The 23,471-nt window shown below is 37.8% G+C and overlaps 1 protein-coding gene across 1 annotated transcript in view; it reads left to right on the top strand.

The window, feature by feature from the left end:
• Positions 1-23,471, top strand: part of CSMD1 (CUB and Sushi multiple domains 1) — a 3,127,153-nt gene that overhangs the window by 2,701,720 nt on the left and 401,962 nt on the right. Inside the window, 1 exon segment of the mRNA XM_053711946.1 lies at positions 5,293-5,373. Within this exon segment, the coding sequence (XP_053567921.1) occupies positions 5,293-5,373 (81 nt within the window).

Here is a 23,471-nt window from a genome sequence, read left to right as displayed (position 1 = left end):
ACCTAAGTTACAAATACACCTAACACTACACTATCAATAAATTAATTAAATAAATTAACTACAATTATCTAAAATAAAATACAATTAAATAAACTAAACTATATTACAAAAAAACAAACAATAAATTACAAAAAACAAAAAAATATTACAAGAAGTTTAATCTAATTACACCTAATCTAAGCCCCCTAATAAAATAAAAAAGCCCCCCAAAATAATAAAATTCCCTATCCTAAACTAAGTGAAGTGAAGTAAAGTAATCAGCTCTTTTACCAGCCCTTAAAACTGCTTTTTGCAGGGCATTGCCCCAAAGTAATCACCTCTTTTACCTGTAAAAAAAAGAAATACAATACCCCCCCAACAATGCAACCCACCACCCATACACCCCTACTCTAAAACCCACCCGATCCCCCCTTAAATAAACCTAACACTACCCCATTGAAGATCACCCTACCTTGAGCCGTCTTCACCCAGCCGGGCACCACTGGTCATCCGATGGGGCAGCAGAGGACATCCGGACCGGCAGAAGTCTTCATCTGATCGGGGCAGAAGAGGTCCTCCATCCGGCAGAAGTCTTCATCCAAGCGGCATCTTCTATCTTCATCCTTCCAGTGAAGACCTCCGGCGCGGAACATCCTTCTCGGCCGACGACTACCCGACAAATGGCTGGTCCTTTAAATGACGTCATCCAAGATGGCGTCCATCGAATTCTGATTGGCTGATAGGATTCTATCAGCCAATCGGAATTAAGGTAGGAAAAATCCGATTGGTTGATGCTATCAGCCAATCGGATTGAAGTTCAATCCGATTGGCTCATTGGATCAGCCAATAGAATTGACCTCGCATACAGGTAATTTTGTAATTATTTTAACTAGGTAGATATTAAATAGTTATTAACTATTTAATAGCTATTGTACCTAGTTAAAATAAATACAAAGTTGCCTGTAAAATAAAAATAAATCATAAGATAGCTACAATGTAATTATTAATTATATTGTAGCTATCTTATGGTTTATTTTACAGGTAAGTATTTAGTTTTAAATAGGAATAATTTATTGAATTGTAGTTATTTTATTTAGATGTATTTAAATTATATGTAAATTAGGGGGTTATGGGTTAGGGTTAGACTTAGGTTTAGGGGTTAATAACTTTATTATAATAGTGGTGACGTTGGGGGTGGCAGATTAGGGGTTAATAAATTTAAGTAGGTGTCGGCGATGTTAGGACAGGCAGATTAGGGGTTATTAAAAATTAACTAGTGTTTGTGAAGTGGGAGTGCGGCGGTTTAGGGGTTAATACATTTATTAAAGTAGTGGCGATGTCCGGTTGGCAGATTAGGGGTTAATAATTGTAGTTAGGTTGTGGCGACGTTGGGGGGGTAGATTAGGGGTTAATAACTATAATGTAGGCGACGTTGGGGGCAGCAGATTAGGGGTTCATTGGTATAATGTAGGTTGCGGCGGTGTCCTGAGCGGCAGATTAGGGATTAATAATATAATGCAGGTGGCGACGATGTCGGGGTGGCAGATTAGGGGTTAATAAGTGTAAGATTAGGGGTGTTTAGACTTGGGGTTCATGTTAGGGTGTTAGGTGCAGACTTAGAAAGTATTTTCCCATAGGAAACAATGGGGCTGCGTTAGAAGCTGAATGCTGCTTTTTTGCAGGTGTTAGGTTTTTTTTCAGCCAGCTCAGCCCCATTGTTTGCTATGGGGAAATCGTGCACGAGCACGTTTTAGCCAGCTTACCACTACCGTAAGCAACGCTGGTATTACAGTGAGAAGTGGAGCTAAATTTGCTCCACGCTTACTTTTCTGAGGCTAACGCAGCCATTCAGAAAACTTGTAATACCAGCATTGGCTTAAGGTAGCGGTGGGAATAAAAAGGAGCGTTAGAGCAACAAGCTTTACCGACAAAAACTCGTAATCTAGCCATTTGTTTTTTTACTTTATTTGTTTTTTTCCTAAGCAACTGAAAGTGATATCAAAATCTACATATAGGTTTTAGAAACAAAATGACTGTTAAACTAAATAACAACTAGATTGCATGTCTTGCACTATAGAGGGTGTGAAATGAATGCAACAAAAGTTGCATTATTTAACCCTCCATAGCGCTGCCATTACGAGTTTTGGAAAAGCATGCAATATGGTTGCGATGAGCTCCATACTGCACAAAATCCAAGCACTGCTTTGACGTGCATGTGCATGCTTTCCCCATAGACATCAATGGGGAGAAAGTGTTAGAAAAAAACTAACACCTGCGATCGCAGAATGAAAATCTCTGTAACGCAACCCCATTGATGTCTATGGGGAAAAAAAGTTACGTTTAAACTTAACACCCTAACATAAACCCCAAGTCTAAACACCCCTAATCTGCCGGCCCCGACATAGCCGAACGTACATAATGTTATTAACCCCTAATTTGCCTCTCCCGACATTGCTGCCACTAATAAAATTTATTAACCCCTATTCTGCCGCTCCCCGACATCGTCACTTCTATAATAAAGTTATTAACCCCTATTTCCCTGCACCCCAACATCGCCCACATTATAATAAAGATATTAACCAGTTTAGGGGTTAATAGGTAGTTTATAGGTTTATAGGTTTTTGTGTACTTTGAAATATTTTAGTTATGTGTTTTGTGTAACAGTTTTGTTGCGTAAAACTCATAACTACTGGTCTCAGATTGCGGAACAAATCGCGTCGGTATAGGCTTTAACGCAAGCTTTTTAGCCTCACTTACAAAACTTGTAATGGCAGCGCTATAGAAATCCTATGCAAAAATATATTTTTTTAGTGCGGGACTGACATTGCGTTACAGGCTAAAATGCTGGCTGCATTGCTGTTTTAAAGCTGAAATGGCCATTTTTTCAGCGTTACAACACAAAGGCAAAACCTGTATTCTAGGTGCTAGTTAATAAATAACCAAACAATTAAAAGTATTTTCTAATTTAACTCCTATAATTTAAATAAATGACAGACACTTTTTCAGCAGGGAGAGGCTATATCGTATAGCATATATGAATATGTATGTACATTTGTAGAAGGATAGTATATCATACATAGTATAATGGCATTGAATTTTGGCTGATAATGAAAATTGTATCTGTCTTTATCCATCCTTTTAAAGTATGTCAGGATAGAGGGAACACAACTGCCATTTCAAACAAAAGTCAGATTTAAGCTTCCTCACTACCGTACCACATTTAAAAGGCTGCAAATTGTGTAAGGGGGTGTTAAAAATGTAATTCATTGTGTATTGGTTAAGGCTGGGAAGAGTGTTGCACATTTAATGCATCGCCTTCATGTATGGTGCTGGTGTATTTAAAAAACTAAATACAAAAATAAACAAATGACATAGGTTAGAAGCATCCTGGGCCATCGGTGCAATAAGGTAACATTAATGCCTCACTTTGAATTGAATGGGGCTTCCATGTTCATTTTCTTAGGAACTGAATCTCTAAAGTGCTTTGAGCAAATGAGATTGTTTAAAATTATTCTCTAGCACTTTGAGAACCCTCGCAAGATTCTAGAAAGGCAAATGTTGCTGTATCTCTCCAAGTGGCATTCTTGCATTTCTGTATGTGAAGGAAAGACAAACTCAGAACAATATAGTACTGCATGAAATGAGACTTTTGTTGAATTTACTCCTAGTAATTTACATTTTAACTTACTTTAGACTTAAAGGGACAGTCTACACCTTACTCACCTTAAAGGGACATAAAACCCAAAAATTTTCTTTCATGATTCAGATAGAGAATACAATTTCAAACAACTTTCCAATTTACTTCTATTCTTTAATTTGCTTCTTTCTCTTGTTATCCTTTGCTGAAATGTTTATCTTGTTATCCTTTGCTGAAATGTTTATCTAGGCAAGTTCATGTGCAGCAGAGAACCTAGGTTCTAACTGTTGATTGGTGGCTGCATATATAAACTGATTGTCATTGGCTTACCCATGTGTTCAGTTAGAAACCAGTAGTGCATTGCTGCTCATTCAACAAATGATACCAAGAGAATAAAACAGATTAGATAATAGAAGTAAATTAGAAAGTTGTTTAAAATTGTATTCTCTATCTGAATCATGAAAGGAAATTTTTGGGTTTCCTGTCCCTTTAATGTTTTACCTTAGATTAAAGGGACAGTAAACACCAGAATTATTGTTGTTTAAAAAGGTAGATAAAACCTTTATTACCAATTCCCCAATTTTGCATAACCAACACAGTTATAATAATATACTTTTTACCTCTGTGATTACCTTGTATCTATGCCTCTGCAAACTGCCCCCTTATTTCATTTCTTTTGACAGACTTGCATTTTTAGCCAATCAGTGCTGACTCCTAGGAGCTTCACGTGCCTGAGCTCAATGTTATCTATATGAAACACATGAACTAACTAACGCCCTCTAGTGGTGAAAAACTGTCAAAATGATTTCAGATTAGAGGCAAGGTCTAAGAAATTAGCATATCAACCTCCTAGGTTTAGCTTTCAACTAACAATACCAAGAGTACAAAGCAAATTTGGTAATACAAGTAAATTGGAAAGTTGTTTAAAATTACATGCCCTATTTAAATCATGAAAAAAATGTTTTTACTTTACTGTCCCTTTAAGTTGCAAATAGCCTTCTGCACCCTTTTCTATATCATGCAGCAGGAATGTAAAAAAAGTTATTTTAAAATGAATATTATTTCTGACCACTTTGAAAATGGCTGGCAAACTCCGCCCACTTATGACATCACAATCTGGGTTGCATCTAGGCATTCTGCTGAATAGAATTGACAGTCTGTTGAGTCCAATTAGTGAGCCTTTTGGAATTAGATGCCATATCCAGCCCAGATTGGTTGGAGCTTAGCAGCCATTTAACAAAAATAAATGTAAATGTTCTACAAATACTCAATATTAATTTCTTTTAACATCTTTAGTGTGCTGGGAAGCCATGCTAACCTGCTCCTCTGCTTCACAGAGCCCCAGCTGCGCTAATAGGACCTCCTCCTTTAGTGCAGGCCCTGGCAGCCATCACATTAAGCCTCCTGTGTGCATGGCCGGGGCTCTGTGAAGAAGAGGAGTAAGTTAGCGCAGCCTTCCAGCACCCTAAAGCTAAGTATTTAACCCTTTAACGGTAATTTAAGGTATTACCTTTAAAGTATCATCAGTATTTTTTCCTTTTCCTTAATGTTAATTAATGCATTCATTCAGGAAACAAAACAAATGCACATCTATATATATATATATATTATAAATAATATTTAACTATATGTGCACATAATAATTTTGGTAAATATTTTCTTCTTTTTTTTTCCAGCATACCCACTAAAGAAATGCCAACCTCCAACTCCTGTGGAAGAAGCTGACCTAATTTCAGATGATGATGATTTTGAAATAGGTACAAAATTATATCATTTTTCTAGTATTTCAATTAAATTAATCTATTTCTCTAATGTAACTTTTCATTAGTGTAATTGAATTGCTTCAAAATATTAAAAAAATAAAGTAACCAGAAAAGAAAAATTAGTTTCCTTTGATGGAACCGTTCATTCAGAAATGGTGTTACAGCAGGTTTGACCTAGAACTTTAGACTCTGTACTTCTTAAAATGTAGCAGTTTTTTTTTTTATAAATAATATTGTGATGATGTGGGAGGATACTTAGCTTTCTGTTTTACTACTCTTTGGGGTTTCCTTTCCATTTGCCATGTTTGATTTGATCCACCTAATTTTTTTAGATAATCTCTTTACTTCTTAATTCTTGATACAGCCATTTTCCCACATTACTCACTTTCTCATACACTTACTGCTCCATAAAAAGTTTGTAGTTTATAGTTCTCCTTGGAGACTCAACTCAGAAAAGGGCTTGAACAGGAGAGGAAGCAGCAGAGTAACCAAACTAAGCTTCTGATAATAGTTATATAGTACATAAACCCCAAAAAATACATCTACAAGGAAGGAAGACAACATGAGTAAAGTTCCTTTGACAAAGCAGCCAGCAGTTCCATAAGGATTAGGCATTGATGAATAATGACCAGCACATAGTAATGGGGCAGGAGTAGGAGGGGCAGCAACAGGCAGAATAGTTACTGAATAAGTTAGTTAGGTCTAACAGTACATAAACCTCAATAAAACACTTCCAGGGGAGGAGAATGGCATCAGGTGCCTAGAGTCCCTTGGATACAGTGGTCAGCAGCTCCCTGAGGATTTGGTATTGATGGAAGATGACCACCACAGAGTAGGGAGGGCAGGAGCAGAAGTGGCAGTAGCAGAGTTACTAAACTAGGTATGTAGGCCAGACAGTACATAAACCTCAAATAATACACCTCCAGGCATTGGAGGGGGAGGGCAAACACAAGCCTAGAGTCGATTGGAAACAGTGGCCAGCAGTTCCCTGTGGATTTGGCATTGATGGATGATGATACCACAGAGTAGGGAGGGCAGAAGCAGGAGTGACAGCAGAAGTAGGCAGCAGAGTTACTGAACTAGATATGAAGGCCTGATAGTACATAATTCTCAAAAATACACCTCCAGCCAGGGGCGGAGTAGGGAATCACATGCCTAGAGCCCATTGAACACAGCAGCCAGCAATATCCTGAGGATTTTGCATTGATTTTAGTTGAAGACCACAAAGCAGGGAGAGTGGGAGGAGTGGCAGCAGAGTTATTGAAGTAGGCTTCTGGATTATAGTACACCAACCCCATAAATACACCTCAAATGAATGTGACAATTGGAGTGCAGTAGTAGGGAGGAAAGGGAATAGTTATCTCACATTCCTCCCTATCCCACACACTTGCTCCTTAAACACATTTGAAATTATCTTTGTAAACTCAAGTCTAAGATTTGTTTACAGAGTCCTTGTGAAAATGCTTTAACATAAGCAAGACCGGTATCTGTTAGAAACCCAACTTAAAAAGAAGGGAGACATCTGTTTTGAAAATTTTGCTTTGGTAAAGGGAGAGAACTTTGGAGAGGTGCACAACAATGTGAAATGTGCATCAGTACTGAAACAACAACTTTCTTGTCCATTTCTTTTTCTAACTTGCATATTGGCAAAAAATCTTATCTGACTTCCAGGCCAGCCTCCAGTATGATGTCATCATGAACTACTACCTCTTACACATTGGTATAGCCTGGAACAAATATAGCAATCCAAGACTTAGCAAACAAAGATATGTGCTGACACTCTGTTGCATACTTTTTCTAACTGTCCCAAAGGATTTGTCATTGTCTGATGACCACTACAGAGCAGGAGCAGCATTGAGCAGTAGCTTTTCAGAAGTTGGTTTAATTATTCCTTGGTCTGCTGTTACAAAACTTAATTTCCCTTAATACGAGATCATAACACTGTGGTGCGGAAGGATTGCAAGCCATTTCAACAGCATTGTTAAAGCAGTCAACTTGTTAGGCAAGAAAAGAAGGTCTTCCCCAGTGCTGACCTAAGACAGTATAACTAGGCTATCCTCCATGCTATGGCTTCCTGTCAATTCATTGGTATTGGTAACCCATTAGGCAGACATTATTGAATCATGATTGGTCAATTAGTGGCAGTCCTAAATCCTTTTAGGGATATCACACAGAAATTGATACAAAAAACGAAACTGCCAGTCTGGGTCATCATACTCTTGTTCAAGATGGATGCCTTACTTGAAAACAATGAAGTGGTTCTTGGTGGCATACTAATTAGTGAAGTAGCAACACTTGTCATGAGGATAAAGTAGTAGTTGAATGGTCGCATGTGGGAGCATCTTCATTCAAAACTTTTTCAATCAGTAAAAACTTGCATCTAGAAGTAAAATGGTTTGAAAAGGTAATTCCATTATTTTAACCATAAAATTAAGGGAAGTAGCTGATCATGTGTGTACATTGTTATCAAATAGCATTATATTTAGTTGTCACTCAAGAGCAAAATACAATTTGAAAGACTTAGAATTCTGTAATTAAATCATAAAATGTAGCTGCAATGTACAGTGAGCAATGGAGAACTAATCTATGGGGACATGAATGCAAACTGATTACTGATAGGCCCATGAAATCTTTACTAAATAACTAAAAACAAACTGCTTCAAGCAGGAAACCAAATTTCTAGATGGTGAGCTAGACTATTGCTCTATTAGTCTAGACAAGGAAATGAAAATATAACATCTAATTACACATTTCACCTGCAATGTCTGTCCTGCTTCTGCTGCTTCTATGAGAAAACCTTCTAATAGATGGTGGCACTGGGGCAAACACTAGTACAGGTGATTTGGGAGTAGACTAAAGAGTTGATCATACTAATAGGCTTGAAGCCAAAAAATGTTAATTCAGCAACTACACATTCCCCTCATTGTCCTCTTTACTTTTATGAGTGGACTTAAAGGATGACCCTTACTGCCACTGATTATGCTGATACTAGTTCTGGTACTGGTTGGCCCTGTATATATCAAGCTTGTGGTGGACAAGGGATTGACTGCTACAGCAGATGCTGAAGATGACTCTGCTGCTGCCGCCATAACTGCCGCTGCTTGAGCTGGAGGAGCAGACAATGGGGAAATAGTCTCTGTACTGGTATTAAGTGATAATACTGATACTACTGGTGGTGGTGGTGGTGGTGGAAGTCACATCCTGAAATGTAGTACAGTCTGACCGACTAAACCTTTTCTGATAAAATAATATAATTTATAAGTATTTTTTTGGTTGGTACCTCCCCAGAATAGCAATTTTGCTTTCAATTAAATGAGGTGTACACCATCATAGGATATCTGTAACCCTGATAATACACTAGTGACAGTATATTCAACAGACGTCGACTGAGTGCAATATAGCCAGCCACAGAGCAATGATTATTATGATATTAATTATTGTTGTTGTAACACCCAAAATAAAAACATTGCTATGTAACAACTATACAGCTGTAGAGGGTCTCTAGTAAGCTGTCAGGTAACCACAGTGACCACACTGCAATAGCAATTAAGGTTTCAATTAGATGAGGGGTGATGTTATTTAATTGCTAACTATAGAATACAAACAAAAAAATTCCTGCACCCACAGGATTATAGTTAAATTAACACCTTTTTCTCCCCAACAAAGGCAGCAGGCCTACCCTGTATCATGTGACAGCCATCAGCCAATCACAAATGCATATACGTATATTCTTTGAATTCTCACACATGCCCAGTAAGAGCTGGTGATTTAAAAAGTATAAATATAAAAAGACTCTGCACATTTTGTTAATGGAAGTAAATTGAAAAGTTGTTTAAAATTGCATGGTCTATCTGAATCATTAGAGTTTAATTTTGACTTGAGTGCCCCTTTAAGTTGCAACTCTTGTAAGAAATAAAATATAATTTCCTGGTACCCAGAGTGAAAAAATATGCAGTATGTGTGTACATTTTACACTGCACTTCAAGAAAAAAATCTAAGGCCTAGATTTAGAGTTGGGCGGTAGCCGTCAAAACCAGCGTTAGAGGCTCCTAACGCTGGTTTTTACCGCCCTCTGGTATTTGGAGTCAGTCATTAAAGGGTCTAACGCTCACTTTTCAGCCGCGACTTTTCCATACCTCAGATCCCCTTACGTCAATTGCGTATCCTATCTTTTCAATGGGATCTTTCTAACTCCGGTATTTAGAGTCGTGGCTGAAGTGAGCGTTAGAATTCTAACGACAAGACTCCAGCCGCAGAAAAAAGTCAGTAGTTAAGAGCTTTCTGGGCTAACGCCGGTTTATAAAGCTCTTAACTACTGTGCTCTAAAGTACACTAACACCCATAAACTACCTATGTACCCCTAAACCGAGGCCCCCCCACTTCGCCGCCACTCTATTAAAAAAATTTAACCCCTAATCTGCCGACCGCCACCTACGTTATACTTATGTACCCCGAATCTGCTGCCCCTAACACCACAGACCCCTATATTATATTTATTAACCTTTAACCTGCCCCCCACAACGTCGGCCGCAAGCTACCTACAATAATTAACCCCTAATCTGCCGACCGCAAAGCGCCGCTACCTACGTTATCCTTATGTACCCCTAATCTGCTGCCCCTAACACCGCCGACCCCTATATTATATTTATTAACCCCTAATCTGCCCCCTTCAACGTCGCCTCCACCTGCCTACACTTATTAACCCCTAATCTGCTGAGCGGACCGCACCGCTGTTATAATAAAGTTATTAACCCCTAATCCACCTCACTCCCACCTCAATAACCCTATAATAAATAGTATTAACCCATAATCTTCCCTCCCTAACATCGCTGACACCTAACTTCAAACATTAACCCCTAATCTGCCGACTGGAGCTCACCGCTATTCTAATAAATGTATTAACCCCTAAAGCTAAGTCTAACCCTAACACTAACACCCCCCTAAATTAAATATAATTTAAATCTAACAAAATAAATTAACTCTTATTAAATAAATTATTCCTATTTAAATCTAAATACTTACCTGTAAAATAAATCCTAATATATCTACAATATAAATTATAATTATATTATATCTATTTTATTATTAATATTTATTTTACAGGTAACTTTGTATTTATTTTAACCAGGTACAATAGCTATTAAATAGTTAAGAACTATTTAATAGCTAAAATAGTTAAAATAATTACAAATTTACCTGTAAAATAAATCCTAACCTAAGTTACAATTAAACCTAACACTACACTATCAATAAATAAATTAAATAAAATACCTACAATTACCTACAATTAAACCTAACACTACACTATCAATAAATTAATTAAATACAATATCTACAAATAAATACAATTAAATAAACTAACTAAAGTACAAAAAATAAAAAAGAACTAAGTTACAAAAAATAAAAAAATATTTACAAACATTAGAAAAATATTACAACAATTTTAAACTAATTACACCTACTCTAAGCCCCCTAATAAAATAACAAAGCCCCCCAAAATAAAAAAATGCCCTACCCTATTCTAAATTACAAAAGTTCAAAGCTCTTTTACCTTACCAGCCCTGAACAGGGCCCTTTGCGGGGCATGCCCCAAGAAATTCAGCTCTTTTGCCTGTAAAAAAACACATACAATACCCCCCCCCAACATTACAACCCACCACCCACATACCCCTAATCTAACCCAACCCCCCTTAAATAAACCTAACACTAAGGTTCTGGCTCCAAAATCTTCATCCAACCCAAGCGGGGGCTGGCGATCCATAATCCTGCGGCTGAAGAGGTCCAGAAGAGGCTCCAAAGTCTTCATCCTATCCGGGAAGAAGAGGCGATCCAGACCGGCAACCATCTTGATCCAAGCGGCATCTTCTATCTTCATCCGATGAGGAACGGCTCCATCGTGAAGACCTCCAGCGCGGACCAATCTTCTTCCGACGACGTCCAACTGAAGAATGACGGTTCCTTTAAGGGACGTCATCCAAGATGGCGTCCCTCGAATTCCGATTGGCTGATAGGATTCTATCAGTCAATCGGAATTAAGGTAGGAAAATTCTGATTGGCTGATGGAATCAGCCAATTAGAATCAAGTTCAATCTGATTGGCTGATCCGATCAGCCAATCAGATTGAGCTAGCATTCTATTGGCTGATCGGAACAGCCAATAGAATGCGAGCTCAATGTGATTGGCTGATTGAATCAGCCAATCGGATTGAACTTGATTCTGATTGGCTGATTCCATCAGCCAATCAGAATTTTCCTACCTTAATTCCGATTGGCTGATAGAATCCTATCAGCCAATAGGAATTCGAGGGACGCCATCTTGGATGACGTCCCTTAAAGGAACCGTCATTCGTTGGGAAGTCGTCGGCAAAGATGGATGTTCTGCGTCGGCGGGATGAACATGGATCCGGAAGAAAGAAGATTGAAGATGCCGTTGATAGAAGACTTCAGCCGGATCATGGACCTCTTCAGCTCCCGCTTGGATGAAGACTTCAGCCTGATCATGGACCTCTTCAGCTCCCGCTTGGATGAAGACTTCAGCCGGATCATGGACATCTTCAGCCCCCCGCTTGGGCTTGGATCAAGACATCGGAGGAGCTCTTCTGGATCGATCGGTGAACCTGGTATGGTGAAGATAAGGTAGGAAGATCTTCAGGGGCTTAGTGTTAGGTTTATTTAAGGGGGGTTTGGGTTAGATTAGGGGTATGTGGGTGGTGTGTTGTAATGTTGGGGGGGTATTGTATGTGTTTTTTTACAGGCAAAAGAGCTGAATTTCTTGGGGCATGCCCCGCAAAGGGCCCTGTTCAGGGCTGGTAAGGTAAAAGAGCTTTGAAATTTTGTAATTTAGAATAGGGTAGGGCATTTTTTTATTTGGGGGGGCTTTGTTATTTTATTAGGGGGCTTAGAGTAGGTGTAATTAGTTTAAAATTGTTGTCATATTTTTCTAATGTTTGTAAATATTTTTTTTATTTTTTGTAACTTAGTTCTTTTTTATTTTTTGTACTTTAGCTAGTTTATTTAATTGTATTTAATTAATTTATTGATAGTGTATTGTTAGGTTTAATTGTAGGTAATTGTAGGTATTTTATTTAATTAATTTATTGATAGTGTAGTGTTAGGTTTAATTGTAACTTAGGTTAGGATTTATTTTACAGGTAATTTTGTAATTATTTTAACTATTTTAGCTATTAAATAGTTCTTAACTATTTAATAGCTATTGTACCTGGTTAAAATAAATACAAAGTTACCTGTAAAATAAATATAAATCCTAAAATAGCTATAATATAATTATAATTTATATTGTAGCTATATTAGGATTTATTTTACAGGTAAGTATTTAGCTTTAAATAGGAATAATTTATTTAATAAGAGTTAATTTATTTCGTTAGATTTAAATTATAATTAACTTAGGGGGTGTTAGTCTTAGGGTTAGACTTAGCTTTAGGGGTTAATACATTTATTAGAATAGCGGTGAGCTCCAGTCAGCAGATTAGGGATTAATGTTTGAAGTTTGGTGTCGGCAATGTTAGCGAGGGCAGATTAGGGGTTAATACTATTTATTATAGGGTTATTGAGGTGGGAGTGAGGCGGATTAGGGGTTAATAACTTTATTATAATAGCGGTGCGGTCCGCTCGGCAGATTAGGGGTTAATAAGTGTAGGCAGGTGGAGGCGACGTTGTGGGGGGCAGATTAGGGGTTAATAAATATAATATAGGGGTCGGCGGTGTTAGGGGCAGCAGATTAGGGGTACATAGGGATAATGTAAGTAGTGGCGGTTTACGGAGCGGCAGATTAGGGGTTAATAATAATATACAGGGGTCAACGATAGCGGGGGCAGCAGAATAGGGGTTAATAAGTGTAAGGTTAGGGGTGTTTAGACTCGGGGTACATGTTAGAGTGTTAGGTGCAGACGTAGGAAGTGTTTCCCCATAGCAAACAATGGGGCTGCGTTAGGAGCTGAACGCTGCTTTTTTGCAGGTGTTAGGGTTTTTTTCAGCTCAAACAGCCCCATTGTTTTCTATGGGGAAATCGTGCACAAGCACGTTTTTGAAGCTGGCCGCGTCCGTAAGCACCGCTGGTATCGAGAGTTGAAGTTGCGTTAAATATGCTCTACGCTCCTTTTTTGGAGCCTAACGCAGCCATTCTGTGAACTCTCAATACCAGCGGTATTTAAAAGGTGCGGCCAGAAAAAAGCATGCGTAGCTAACGCACCCCTTTGGCCGCAGAACTCTAAAGCTAGGCGTTAGATTGCAGTGCTGTTTTTTTCTGTAAAATTGTGCAGAATGAGGCAGGCACACTTCTCGTCTGGTCTGAAGTGGAAGTAAAAACTTGAAGATGGCTGAGTCTAACAACTCCCTATGCTAGGTTAAAGGGACATTCCGGTCAAAATTTAAATACACATAGATTAATTACATCTTTGAATAGAAACAATATTTGCAATATACATGTATTGGCAAACATGCTTCTAGTAAAATTTAGCACTGTTTTAGTGTTAAAAAATTTCTATGCACGTGCATGTGAAGCATAGCTAGATATTGTCAATGCACCAGCATTTTAGGTACTGCAGATGCTCAGAACACCAGTGAGGCTTGTATCATGTTAGCAATTACAACCAAATGGTACAAGCACCTTAGGCTCTCTGAGCAAGTGTTGTGTTTAAAATGCTGGTGCACGGTGCATACTTAAATACACTTTTGAAACAGCTATAACTTTTATTAGAAGCATTTTTGCTAATAAGTGTATACTACAAAAATGCTTCTATTCAATACTAAAATATAGGCTGGAATGTCCCTTTAACAGTGAATTGAACAAGCCTGTTTGGGATTTAATGCCTGACTTGATGGCCCTCACATCAATCATTTTGTGATGCTCTGGCAGGATTGGACAGGGGGTCTGTTCCCCTGTCCATCACTACCAATGAAATAGCTCATTTGTCAAACAATCTCAGCTACTTCCCCCTCTCCTGTGTTCTCTGACCCTTTTTTGGTGCTGAAAGTGCAGAATGAAAAACTAAATGAATGTCACTAATCTACACATAAAATTTAATCTGCAGTACAAATTTGGTCACGCTTTCATTTGTCCACTTGGTATGCCACCAAATAGACAAATGGACCAATATATGTCTGAAAATGTATTGGTCCGAAAACAAATGCGCGTCAGTTCAATCATGTACATTTTGATAAAACATATAAAATTGCAGAAACAGCTGAGCATAAAGAAGACTGCAAAATTTGATAAATGGCTAAGATCCTATGGGTGTGGTTCAAGATACACGTAGAACCTGGGTATACAGAAGATGAAAGAAGACATACCATGCAAAATTGTTATGGGAGCAAACAATGAATGGGAATGAGCTAAAGTGACTAAGTGCTCGATCATAAAAACAAACAAACTCCCCATGGACAGAAATCACACAAAATCTTTGTGATTTTTAAGAGCTTATATTTTAATGTAGGGGTCTCTCCTTCACATACTGAATCCTGCATAGTGAGATGAGCATTTTTTAAGGTAAAATTTGAGTTTTTACAAATTTTGGAGGAACCTTGTTGTAGTATCAAGACTTTTTAGATCATCTTGCCTGAGCAGAGATCTTTAGATCCTCGGGCCAATAGTAATAAATATTAAAAGAAAAAAAAAAACAAGATATGGTGCACTCATGCATATTAAAATGTACTTTTCATTGACATAACTAAAATAGACTGTTTAGAAAAGCCACTAAGTGCAGTCATTTCCCCAAAAATATGTGGTCCCTTGTATTTATTTGTCTATGCTAGACTAAAACCTTTAATAACAACTTTACTATAAAAACCAAACTATATATGCAGATTATTTAATTGGTAGTTTAATTTAATTTAGGGTAGGTTAAGTTATAGTTTAAAATTAGTTTATTTTAATTCTACAGGTACGTTTTAATTTATATTAAGATAGGGATCTTGCAAATTTTAATTTAAAGTTAAGGGGTTGTTAGGTTTAGGGGTTAATAGTTTAATTTAGTTTTTTGAGATGTGGGGGGCTGATGGTTTAGGGGTTAATAGGTTTAGTTAGTGGTGGTTATGTGGGAGGCCAGAGGTTTAGGGCTTAATAGGTTTATTTAGTGGCGGCGGTGTCGGAAAGCGGCGGGATAGGGGTTAATATTTATATTAGTGGTGGCGATGTCAGGAGCGGCAGATTAGGGCTTAATAGGTTTATTATAGTAGCAGCGATGTAGGAGTGCTGCGGTTTAAGGGTTAATAGGTAGTTTATGGGTGTTGGTGTACTTTGTAGCAGTTTAGTGAACTGGTATAAATAAAGTTTGGAAAAATCCCGAATTACAACATCATCGATGACTGTTAGTTAACCCCTTAATGACAACTGACGTACCAGGTACGTCATGCATTAACAAGTAGTTAATGACAATGGACGTACCTTGTTACGTCAGTTGTCTAAGAGAGTGCTGGAAGCGATCGCAATCGCTTCCAGCAGCTCTCAGGGTATTGCAGTGATGCCTCCATATGGAGGCATCCTGCAATACCTTTTTAGAAGACTCCGATGCAGAGAGAGCCACTCTGTGGCCCTCTCTGCACCGGTAGCGATGGTGCCGGTTCGTTGGTGGGTGGGAGCGTAACAGGGAGGCGGGTGGGCGGCCCATCGCTACCCGGCATCCGGTTCCTAGAAGTGCAATGTGCACGCCGGGTGCCGGGAGCGTGCGGGGGGTGCGCGTGCGCGCGCATTACCTGACACTGACACTGACACCAATGAGGAGGGAAGAGGGGGGGGGGAAGATGTTTTAATAAAATAATATAAAAGGATCTGGGAAGGGGAGGGGGATAGGGGTATTGTGGGGGCTGCTACACTACAGAAAACATAAAAAAAAACAAAAGAACAAAAAACACTTTTGTTTTTGGGGCAAATTGGGTACTGGCAGACAGCTGCCAGTACCCAAGATGGCCGCAATTAGATAGGGGAGAGGGTTAGAGAGCTGGGGGGGGTCATGGAGGTTGGGGCTAAGGCAGGAGTCCATCACAGCTAAAATATTTTATTTTTTTTATAAAAAAAAAACTCCTTTTATTTAGTACTGGCAGACTTTCTGCCAGTACTTAAGATGGCGGGGACATTTGTGGGGTGGGGGAGGGAAGAGAGCTGTTTGGGAGGGATCAGGAGGTGGGATGTGTCAGGTGGGAGGCTGATCTCTACCCTAAAGCTAAAATGAACCCTGCAAGCTCCCTACAACCTACCTAATTAACCCCTTCACTGCTGGGCATAATTTACGTGTGGTGCGCAGCAGCATTTAGCGGCCTTCTAATTACCGAAAATCAATGCCAAAGCCAAATAAGTCTGCTATTTCTGAACAAAGGGGATCCCAAAGAAGCTTTTACAACAATTTGTGCCATAATAGCACAAGCTGTTTGTAAATAATTTCAGTGAGAAACCTAAAATTGTGAAAAATGTAAAGTTTTTTTTTTATTTGCTCGCATTTGGCGGTGAAATGGTGGCATAAAATATACCAAAATGTGCCTAGATCAATACTTTGGGTTGTCTTCTAACAAAAAATATATACATGTCAAGGGATATTCAGGTATTCCTGACAGATATCAGGGTTCCAATGTAACTAGCGCTAATTTTGAAAAAAAAGTGGTTTGGAAATAGCGAAGTGCTACTTGTATTTATGGCCCTATAACTTGCAAAAAAAGCAAAAAACATGTAAACATTGGGTATTTCTAAACTCAGGACAAAATTTAGAAACTATTTAGCATGGGTGTTTTTTGGTGATTGTAGATGTGTAACAGATTTTGGGGGTCAAAGTTAGAAAAAGTGTGTTTTTTTCCATTTTTTTCTCATATTTTATTATTTTTTTTGTAGTAAATTATAAGACATGATGAAAATAATGGTATCTTTAGAAAGTCCATTTAATGGCGAGAAAAACGGTATATAATATGTGTGGGTACAGTAAATGAGTAAGAGGAAAATTACAGCTAAACACAAACACAGCAGAAATGTAAAAATAGCCATTGTCATTAAGGGTAAGAAAATTGAAAAATGGTCCGGTCATTAAGGGGTTAACAACAGTCTGATGCTCATCGCTCCATACATGGTGCACGTGTTTTTGACTACTTTTTTCATAAATATTTTATAAATATTTTTTTTCATAAATATGGAGATTGTATTGAGATCCGTTGCCAGTGATGTTTGGCAAGCGTATTGACGCCCGCAAATGCAACATAGTTGACGCTTGATAAATATCCCCCTATATTTTTTCAAGGTGTCTACAGTTGGTAAAAATTAAATGAATGAAGTGAAAAAACAAGTACTGTGGGCGCCTTAAAGGGCAGGTCAAAACAATATATGAGTTGATTATGTCTTAATACATATGAAAAAAATCTTTTAACAAATGATAGGTAAATGATCAAGAAAAAAAAATCTTTTAACAAATGATAGGTAAATGATCAATTTACCTATCATTTGTTAAAAGATTTTTTTTCTTGATCATTTACCTATCATTTGTTAAAAGATTTTTTTTTCATATGTATTAGGACATAATCAACTCATATATTTTTTTGACTTGCCCTTTAAGTCACCCACAGTACTTGTTTTTTCACTTCAATATTCCTTTTGCTAGTTTGTAGGGAACTAGTATCCATCTGTGGTGCTGGACCTTGCTGTTGGATTTATAGCACAAGAAGTTTAATCTCTTTTCCAAAAATTAAATGAATGAAGACATGTTGGCTAACTAGAAGTGTCAGGATTTTTCAAAGGTCTGTTTGTATATTAGAGAACACTGAATTAGGCCTACCCTAAACAATATTTTAAAATCCCTGGTTTCTATTTGAGTCTGTTATGACTGGGGAGAGAGATGAATAATTAAATACATTTCTTCAAAAAAGCTGTGATAGCCTAAGCTTTGATTTATGTTCCAGTAAAAAATATTTAAAAAAAAAAAAATGAATGACCATACACAAATTTGAAAAAGGCATGTTGGGTTTTGACCGTGATTATGACACATCAAAAATGATGAAATTTCAGCATACATAAACTAAGTTTTCCTAAATATCAAAATTTGTATATTATTATTTGGAGATAGTTTTATATTGTATTGTTGATTGCAGTAGTTAGGGTACATGGATATTTTATTTTTTTACAGTGACATGAAAAAAGTCAAGGATGTATGTCTTTATTTGGTTATGAACAATACTATTTCTAGGCAGTGTAGCATGAATTGAGGAAGTGTTGACAAGCAAGTGGAATTATTTTCTGTGGCATTACAAGCCACATTTATTTACAGTTAATTTTATTTAATATAAAAATTTGTAATAATTTTTTGCTATTTTTTTTAATTGTACAATGTCTGTTAACCAAAGACATATTTTATAGGACAAAAAATTAAGGTTTTTAAAAACAAAAGTAAGAAATGCTTATTTCTTTCCTAAGATATGGTGAGTCCATGGTTTGAGTAATTACTGTTGGGAATATCACTCCTGGCCAGCAGGAGGAGGCAAAGAGCATCACAGTTAAACTGCTAAGTATCACTCCCTTACCCACAACCCTCAGTCATTTTCTTTGCCTTTGGTACATTAAGGAGGTGAAGTTTAGGTGTCTCACGAAAAATTTTGATTTCTTTTACAAGCAAGTTTTGGGGTATAGCCGTATTCCACATCATTCCTTGCAGTCGGGTAGTGGTGGTTTTAAAGCAGTTAGGAACTTGTAAAGAGATTCTTACTGCGTTTTCCTAACAATTGCTGCCCTAGTTTAGAAAGCCAGAGTTGGCTACTCTGTTCTTTCTTTTTCAAAGGTCTCTGTGAGGAACTGTGTCCTCTAACACCTTTCAACTGTCTACATGCTGGAAAGTGGAGCAGGGAAGTGCTTTTTCTTCCAGTTGGGTAGACTATGCACTTAACAAATTAAAAGACACTGCTTTTTGTTGGGACATAGATAATCCTGTTGTATGGGTTACACTGGGGCATGAAGCAGGCACTGTAGCATGCGTGAGACTAACATTTAAACTCTTTTAAAAAGAAAGGGTAAAATGTTTTTATTAGGCTTTATTTTCTGACACATATTTACTTGATAAAACAATACAAGTTTAAACTGAAAGTAAGACAGAATTTTCTATTTATGCAGCTTATTCATTTCCCCTTTGCTTTAAACTGTCAGGTTTGAAAAAACGGTTGTTTCTGGTACTCAGTGTACCAGGAAGTATTACCTCTCTGAGTCATAGCAGTAATTTGAGCTCGGCAGTTGCGGTCACATTACTGGCTTTACTTCATAACTTTTCTGAGGAAAAAGTTGTTTTTCTCCATTTCTGTGCGATCTGGTGTTAAAGGAATTCTAAACCCAATTTTTTTTCTTTCATGATTCAGATAGAGCAGGCAATTTTAAGGAACTTTCTGATTTACTCATATTATGATTTTTTCTTCATTTACTTGCTATCTTTATCTGAAAATGCAGAAAAGTAAAGTTAGGAGCCGGACCATTTTTGGTTCAGAACCTGGGTAGAGCTTGCTGATTGGTTTGCTACATTTAGACACCAATCAGCAAGTACTTACATTTCTACTTTGTCAAATAAAGGTAGCACGAGAACAAAGAAAATTGATAATAGGAGTAAATTCGAAAGTTGCTTAAAATTGCCAGCTCTATCTGAATCATGAAAGAAAAATTGTGGGTTTAGTATTCCTTTAATTGATACCGGTAAGGCACCTCAGTAATTGAGGTGTGGGGTTGCCTGGGTATTTTAGAATTTTATAGGATGTTTATTAAATGTCTTTTCTCACATAATTTTAGCTGGGGATCGATCCTAATTTGGAATAAAATTTAAAGTGTATTTTTTCCTTGGCTTATTTTAATTGAATATTGAAATCTTTGAAACTTATCTGTACATGTTTATTTACTGTTTCACAGCATGTCTGATATGGAGCAAGAGCCTGCTCTCATGAATTCATACTTATTATGTTTAGATGCACAAATTGCAGCTCCTATGCAATTTTGTTCTTCATGTGTCAAGAAAACCTTGCAATATAAAGGTAAAATTTTTGAGCCTAATGTCTCTCAGGATGATGCTGTTAAAATATTACTTCAGCTTTCTCCTGCTACGCCCCAAGCCTCAATGGTGTCACATGCAGTGCCCTGTGGTTCTTCTATAACTCCTAGTGGAGTTTGTTTAAAAGCAGAAATTGCTGGCCAGGTATCTTCAGCGGTATCTGCGGCATTAATTGCCATTCCCAGATTACAGGGAAAATGCAAGAAGAAATCTAGATATTCAGAAAGTAAGGTGTCTGCCCTCAGTTCTGCTTCCCGAATTTCCCTTCTTTTGAGACTGAGGTGGTATCCTTCAGATTTAAGTTTGAGCACCTTTGTGTATTGTTAAAGGAGGGTTTAGCTACTTTAGATGACTCTGATACCCCTGTCGTTGTAACTCCTAAGAAATCTAGTAAACTTAATAGTTTCTTGGATGAACCTTCCACTTCGGAGGTTTTTTCTGTGCCGGACAGTGCTAGGGAGATTATCTCACAGGAATGGGAGAAACCAGGGCTGTCTTTTTCCCCATCTACCATTTTTAAGAAAATGTTTCCTGTTGAGGACTCCATTAAAGACCCTTGGTATACTGTACCCAAAGTTGAAGGGGCCATTCCCACTCTGGCTAAGAGAACCACTATTCCTATTGAGGATAGCTGCTCTTTTAAGGATCCGATGAACAAGAAGCTGGAGGATTATTTGAAAAAGATTTATGTTCATCAAGGTCTCCAATGGCATCCTGCGGTGTGTATGCCACCGTGACTAGTGCGGCATCTTATTGGTTCGATGCCTTTTCTGTTTCTCTTCAAGCAGATAGATAGATAAAATTCAATATAGGATTAAAGCTCTTAAGCTGCCCAATTCCTTTATTGCATATGCCATTTTACAGGTTGTTATTCTAGGAGCTAAAACGTCTAGTTTCGCTCTCCTAGCCCGCAGGGCATTATGGTTAAAACACTGGTCTGCGGACGTTTCCTCTAAATTCAAGCTTCTGGCGATTCCTTACAAGGGCAAAAACTTGTTTGGACCTGGTTTGGCAGAAATTATCTCTGATATTACTAGTGGAAAGGGGTATTTTCTGCCTCAAGATAAAAAGAATAGGCCTAAAGGACGTCAGAGTAATTTTTGTTCCTTCCGTAACTTCAGAGGAAAGCCTTCCCCTTCTTCTTCCAAGCAGGAACAATCCAAGTCTTCTTGAAAACCCAATCAGTCTTGGAACAAGGGGAAACAATCAAAGAAACCCACAGCTGATTCCAAATCAGCATGAAGGGTTTGTTCCCGATCCAGGATCAGATCAGGTGGGGGGTAGACTTTCTCAGTTCTCTCAAGCCTAGATACGAGATGTCACAGATCCCTGGATTGTGGACATACTATCCCAGGGTTACCTTAATTCCGATTGGCTGATAAAATTCAGCCAATCGGAATTGAAGGGACGCCATCTTGGATGACGTCAATTAAAGGAACCTTCATTCAGTCGTCGGCTGTCGTCAGAAGAGGATGCTCTGCATCGGATGTCTTGAAGTTGGACCCGCTCCATGCAGGATGGATGAAGATAGAAGATGCCGTCTGGATGAAGACTTCTGCCCGTCTGGACGACCACTTCTGCCTGGTTGGATGAAGACTTCTGCCTGTCTGAAGGACCACTTATGCCCGGTTGGGTGAAGACGTTTCCCGGTAAGGTGATCTTCAAGGGGTTAGTGTTAGGTTTTTTTTAAGGGGGTATTGGGTGGGTTTTAGAGTAGGGTTGGTTGTGTGGGTGGTGGGTTTTAATGTTGGGGGGGATTGTAATTTTTTTTACAGGTAAAAGAGCTGATTACTTTGGGGCAATGCCCTGAAAAAGGCCCTTTTAAGGGCTATTTGTAATTTAGTGTAGGGTAGGGCTTTTTTTATTTTGGGGGGGGGGCTTTTTATTTTGTTAGGGGGATTAGATTAGGTGTAATTAGTTTAAAAATCTTGTAATTTCTTTATTATGTTCTGTAATTAAGTGTTTGGTTTTTTGTACTTTAGATACATTTTTTTAATTGTAATTAATTGTATTTAATTTAGGTAATTAATTTAATTGTAGTGTAGTGTGGTGTAATTGTACCTTAGGTTAGGTTTTATTTTATAGGTAAATGTGTCTTTATTTTAACTAGGTAGTTATTAAATAGTTAATAACTATTTAATAACTATTGTACCTAGTTAAAAAAATACAAAGTTGCCTGTAAAATAAAAATAAACCCTAAGATAGCTACAATGTAACTATTAGTTATATTGTAGCTAGCTTATGGTTTATTTTATAGGTAAGTATTTAGTTTTAAATAGGAATAATTTAGTTAATTGTAGTAATTTTATTTAGATTTATTTAAATTATATTTAAGTTAGGTGGTGTTTGGGTCAGGGTTAGGCTTAGGTTTAGGGGTTAATAACTTTGTTATAGTGGCGGCGACATTGGGGACGGCAGATTAGGGGTTAATAAATGTAGGTAGGTGGCGGCAATGTTAGGGCCGGCAGATTAGGGGTTAATAATATTTAACTAGTGTTTGTGATGAGGGATTGTGGTGGTTTAGGGGTTAATATATTTATTATAGTGGAGGCGATGTCCGGTTCGGCAGATTAGGGGTTAAAATATTTATTTTATTGTTTGAAATGTGGGGGGGGGGCTTCGGTTTAGGGGTTAATAGGTAGTTTACGGGTGTTAGTGTACTTTTTAGCACTTTAGTTAAGAGTTTTATGCTACGGCGTTGTAGTGTAAAACTCTTAACTACTGACTTTTAAATGCGGTACCAGGCTTGACAGGAGAGGGTGTACCGCTCACTTTTTGTCAGACTTGTAATACCAACGCTATGCAAGTCCCATTGAAAATATAGGATACGCAATTGACATAAGTGGATTTGCGGTATTTCCAAGTCTGGCCAAAAAAGTGAGCGGTACAGCTGTACCTTCAAGACTTGTAATACCAGTGGGCGTTAAAAAGCAGCGTTAGGACCTCTTAATTCTGCTTTTTAAACCTTACGCACAACTCGTAATCTAGGCCTATATCAGGAAAAAAAATCAAACCACATTATCAAAAATAAAAAAGAATTACACCTAATCTAATAGCCCTTTCATAAAAAATCCCCCCCAAAATA

The sequence above is a fragment of the Bombina bombina genome, chromosome 4 (assembly GCF_027579735.1).
Source record: "Bombina bombina isolate aBomBom1 chromosome 4, aBomBom1.pri, whole genome shotgun sequence".
NCBI classification, from domain to species: Eukaryota; Metazoa; Chordata; class Amphibia; order Anura; family Bombinatoridae; genus Bombina; species Bombina bombina.
The sequence above is the reverse complement of the archived record's forward strand: the minus strand, read 5'-3'. Positions and strand labels throughout refer to the sequence as shown.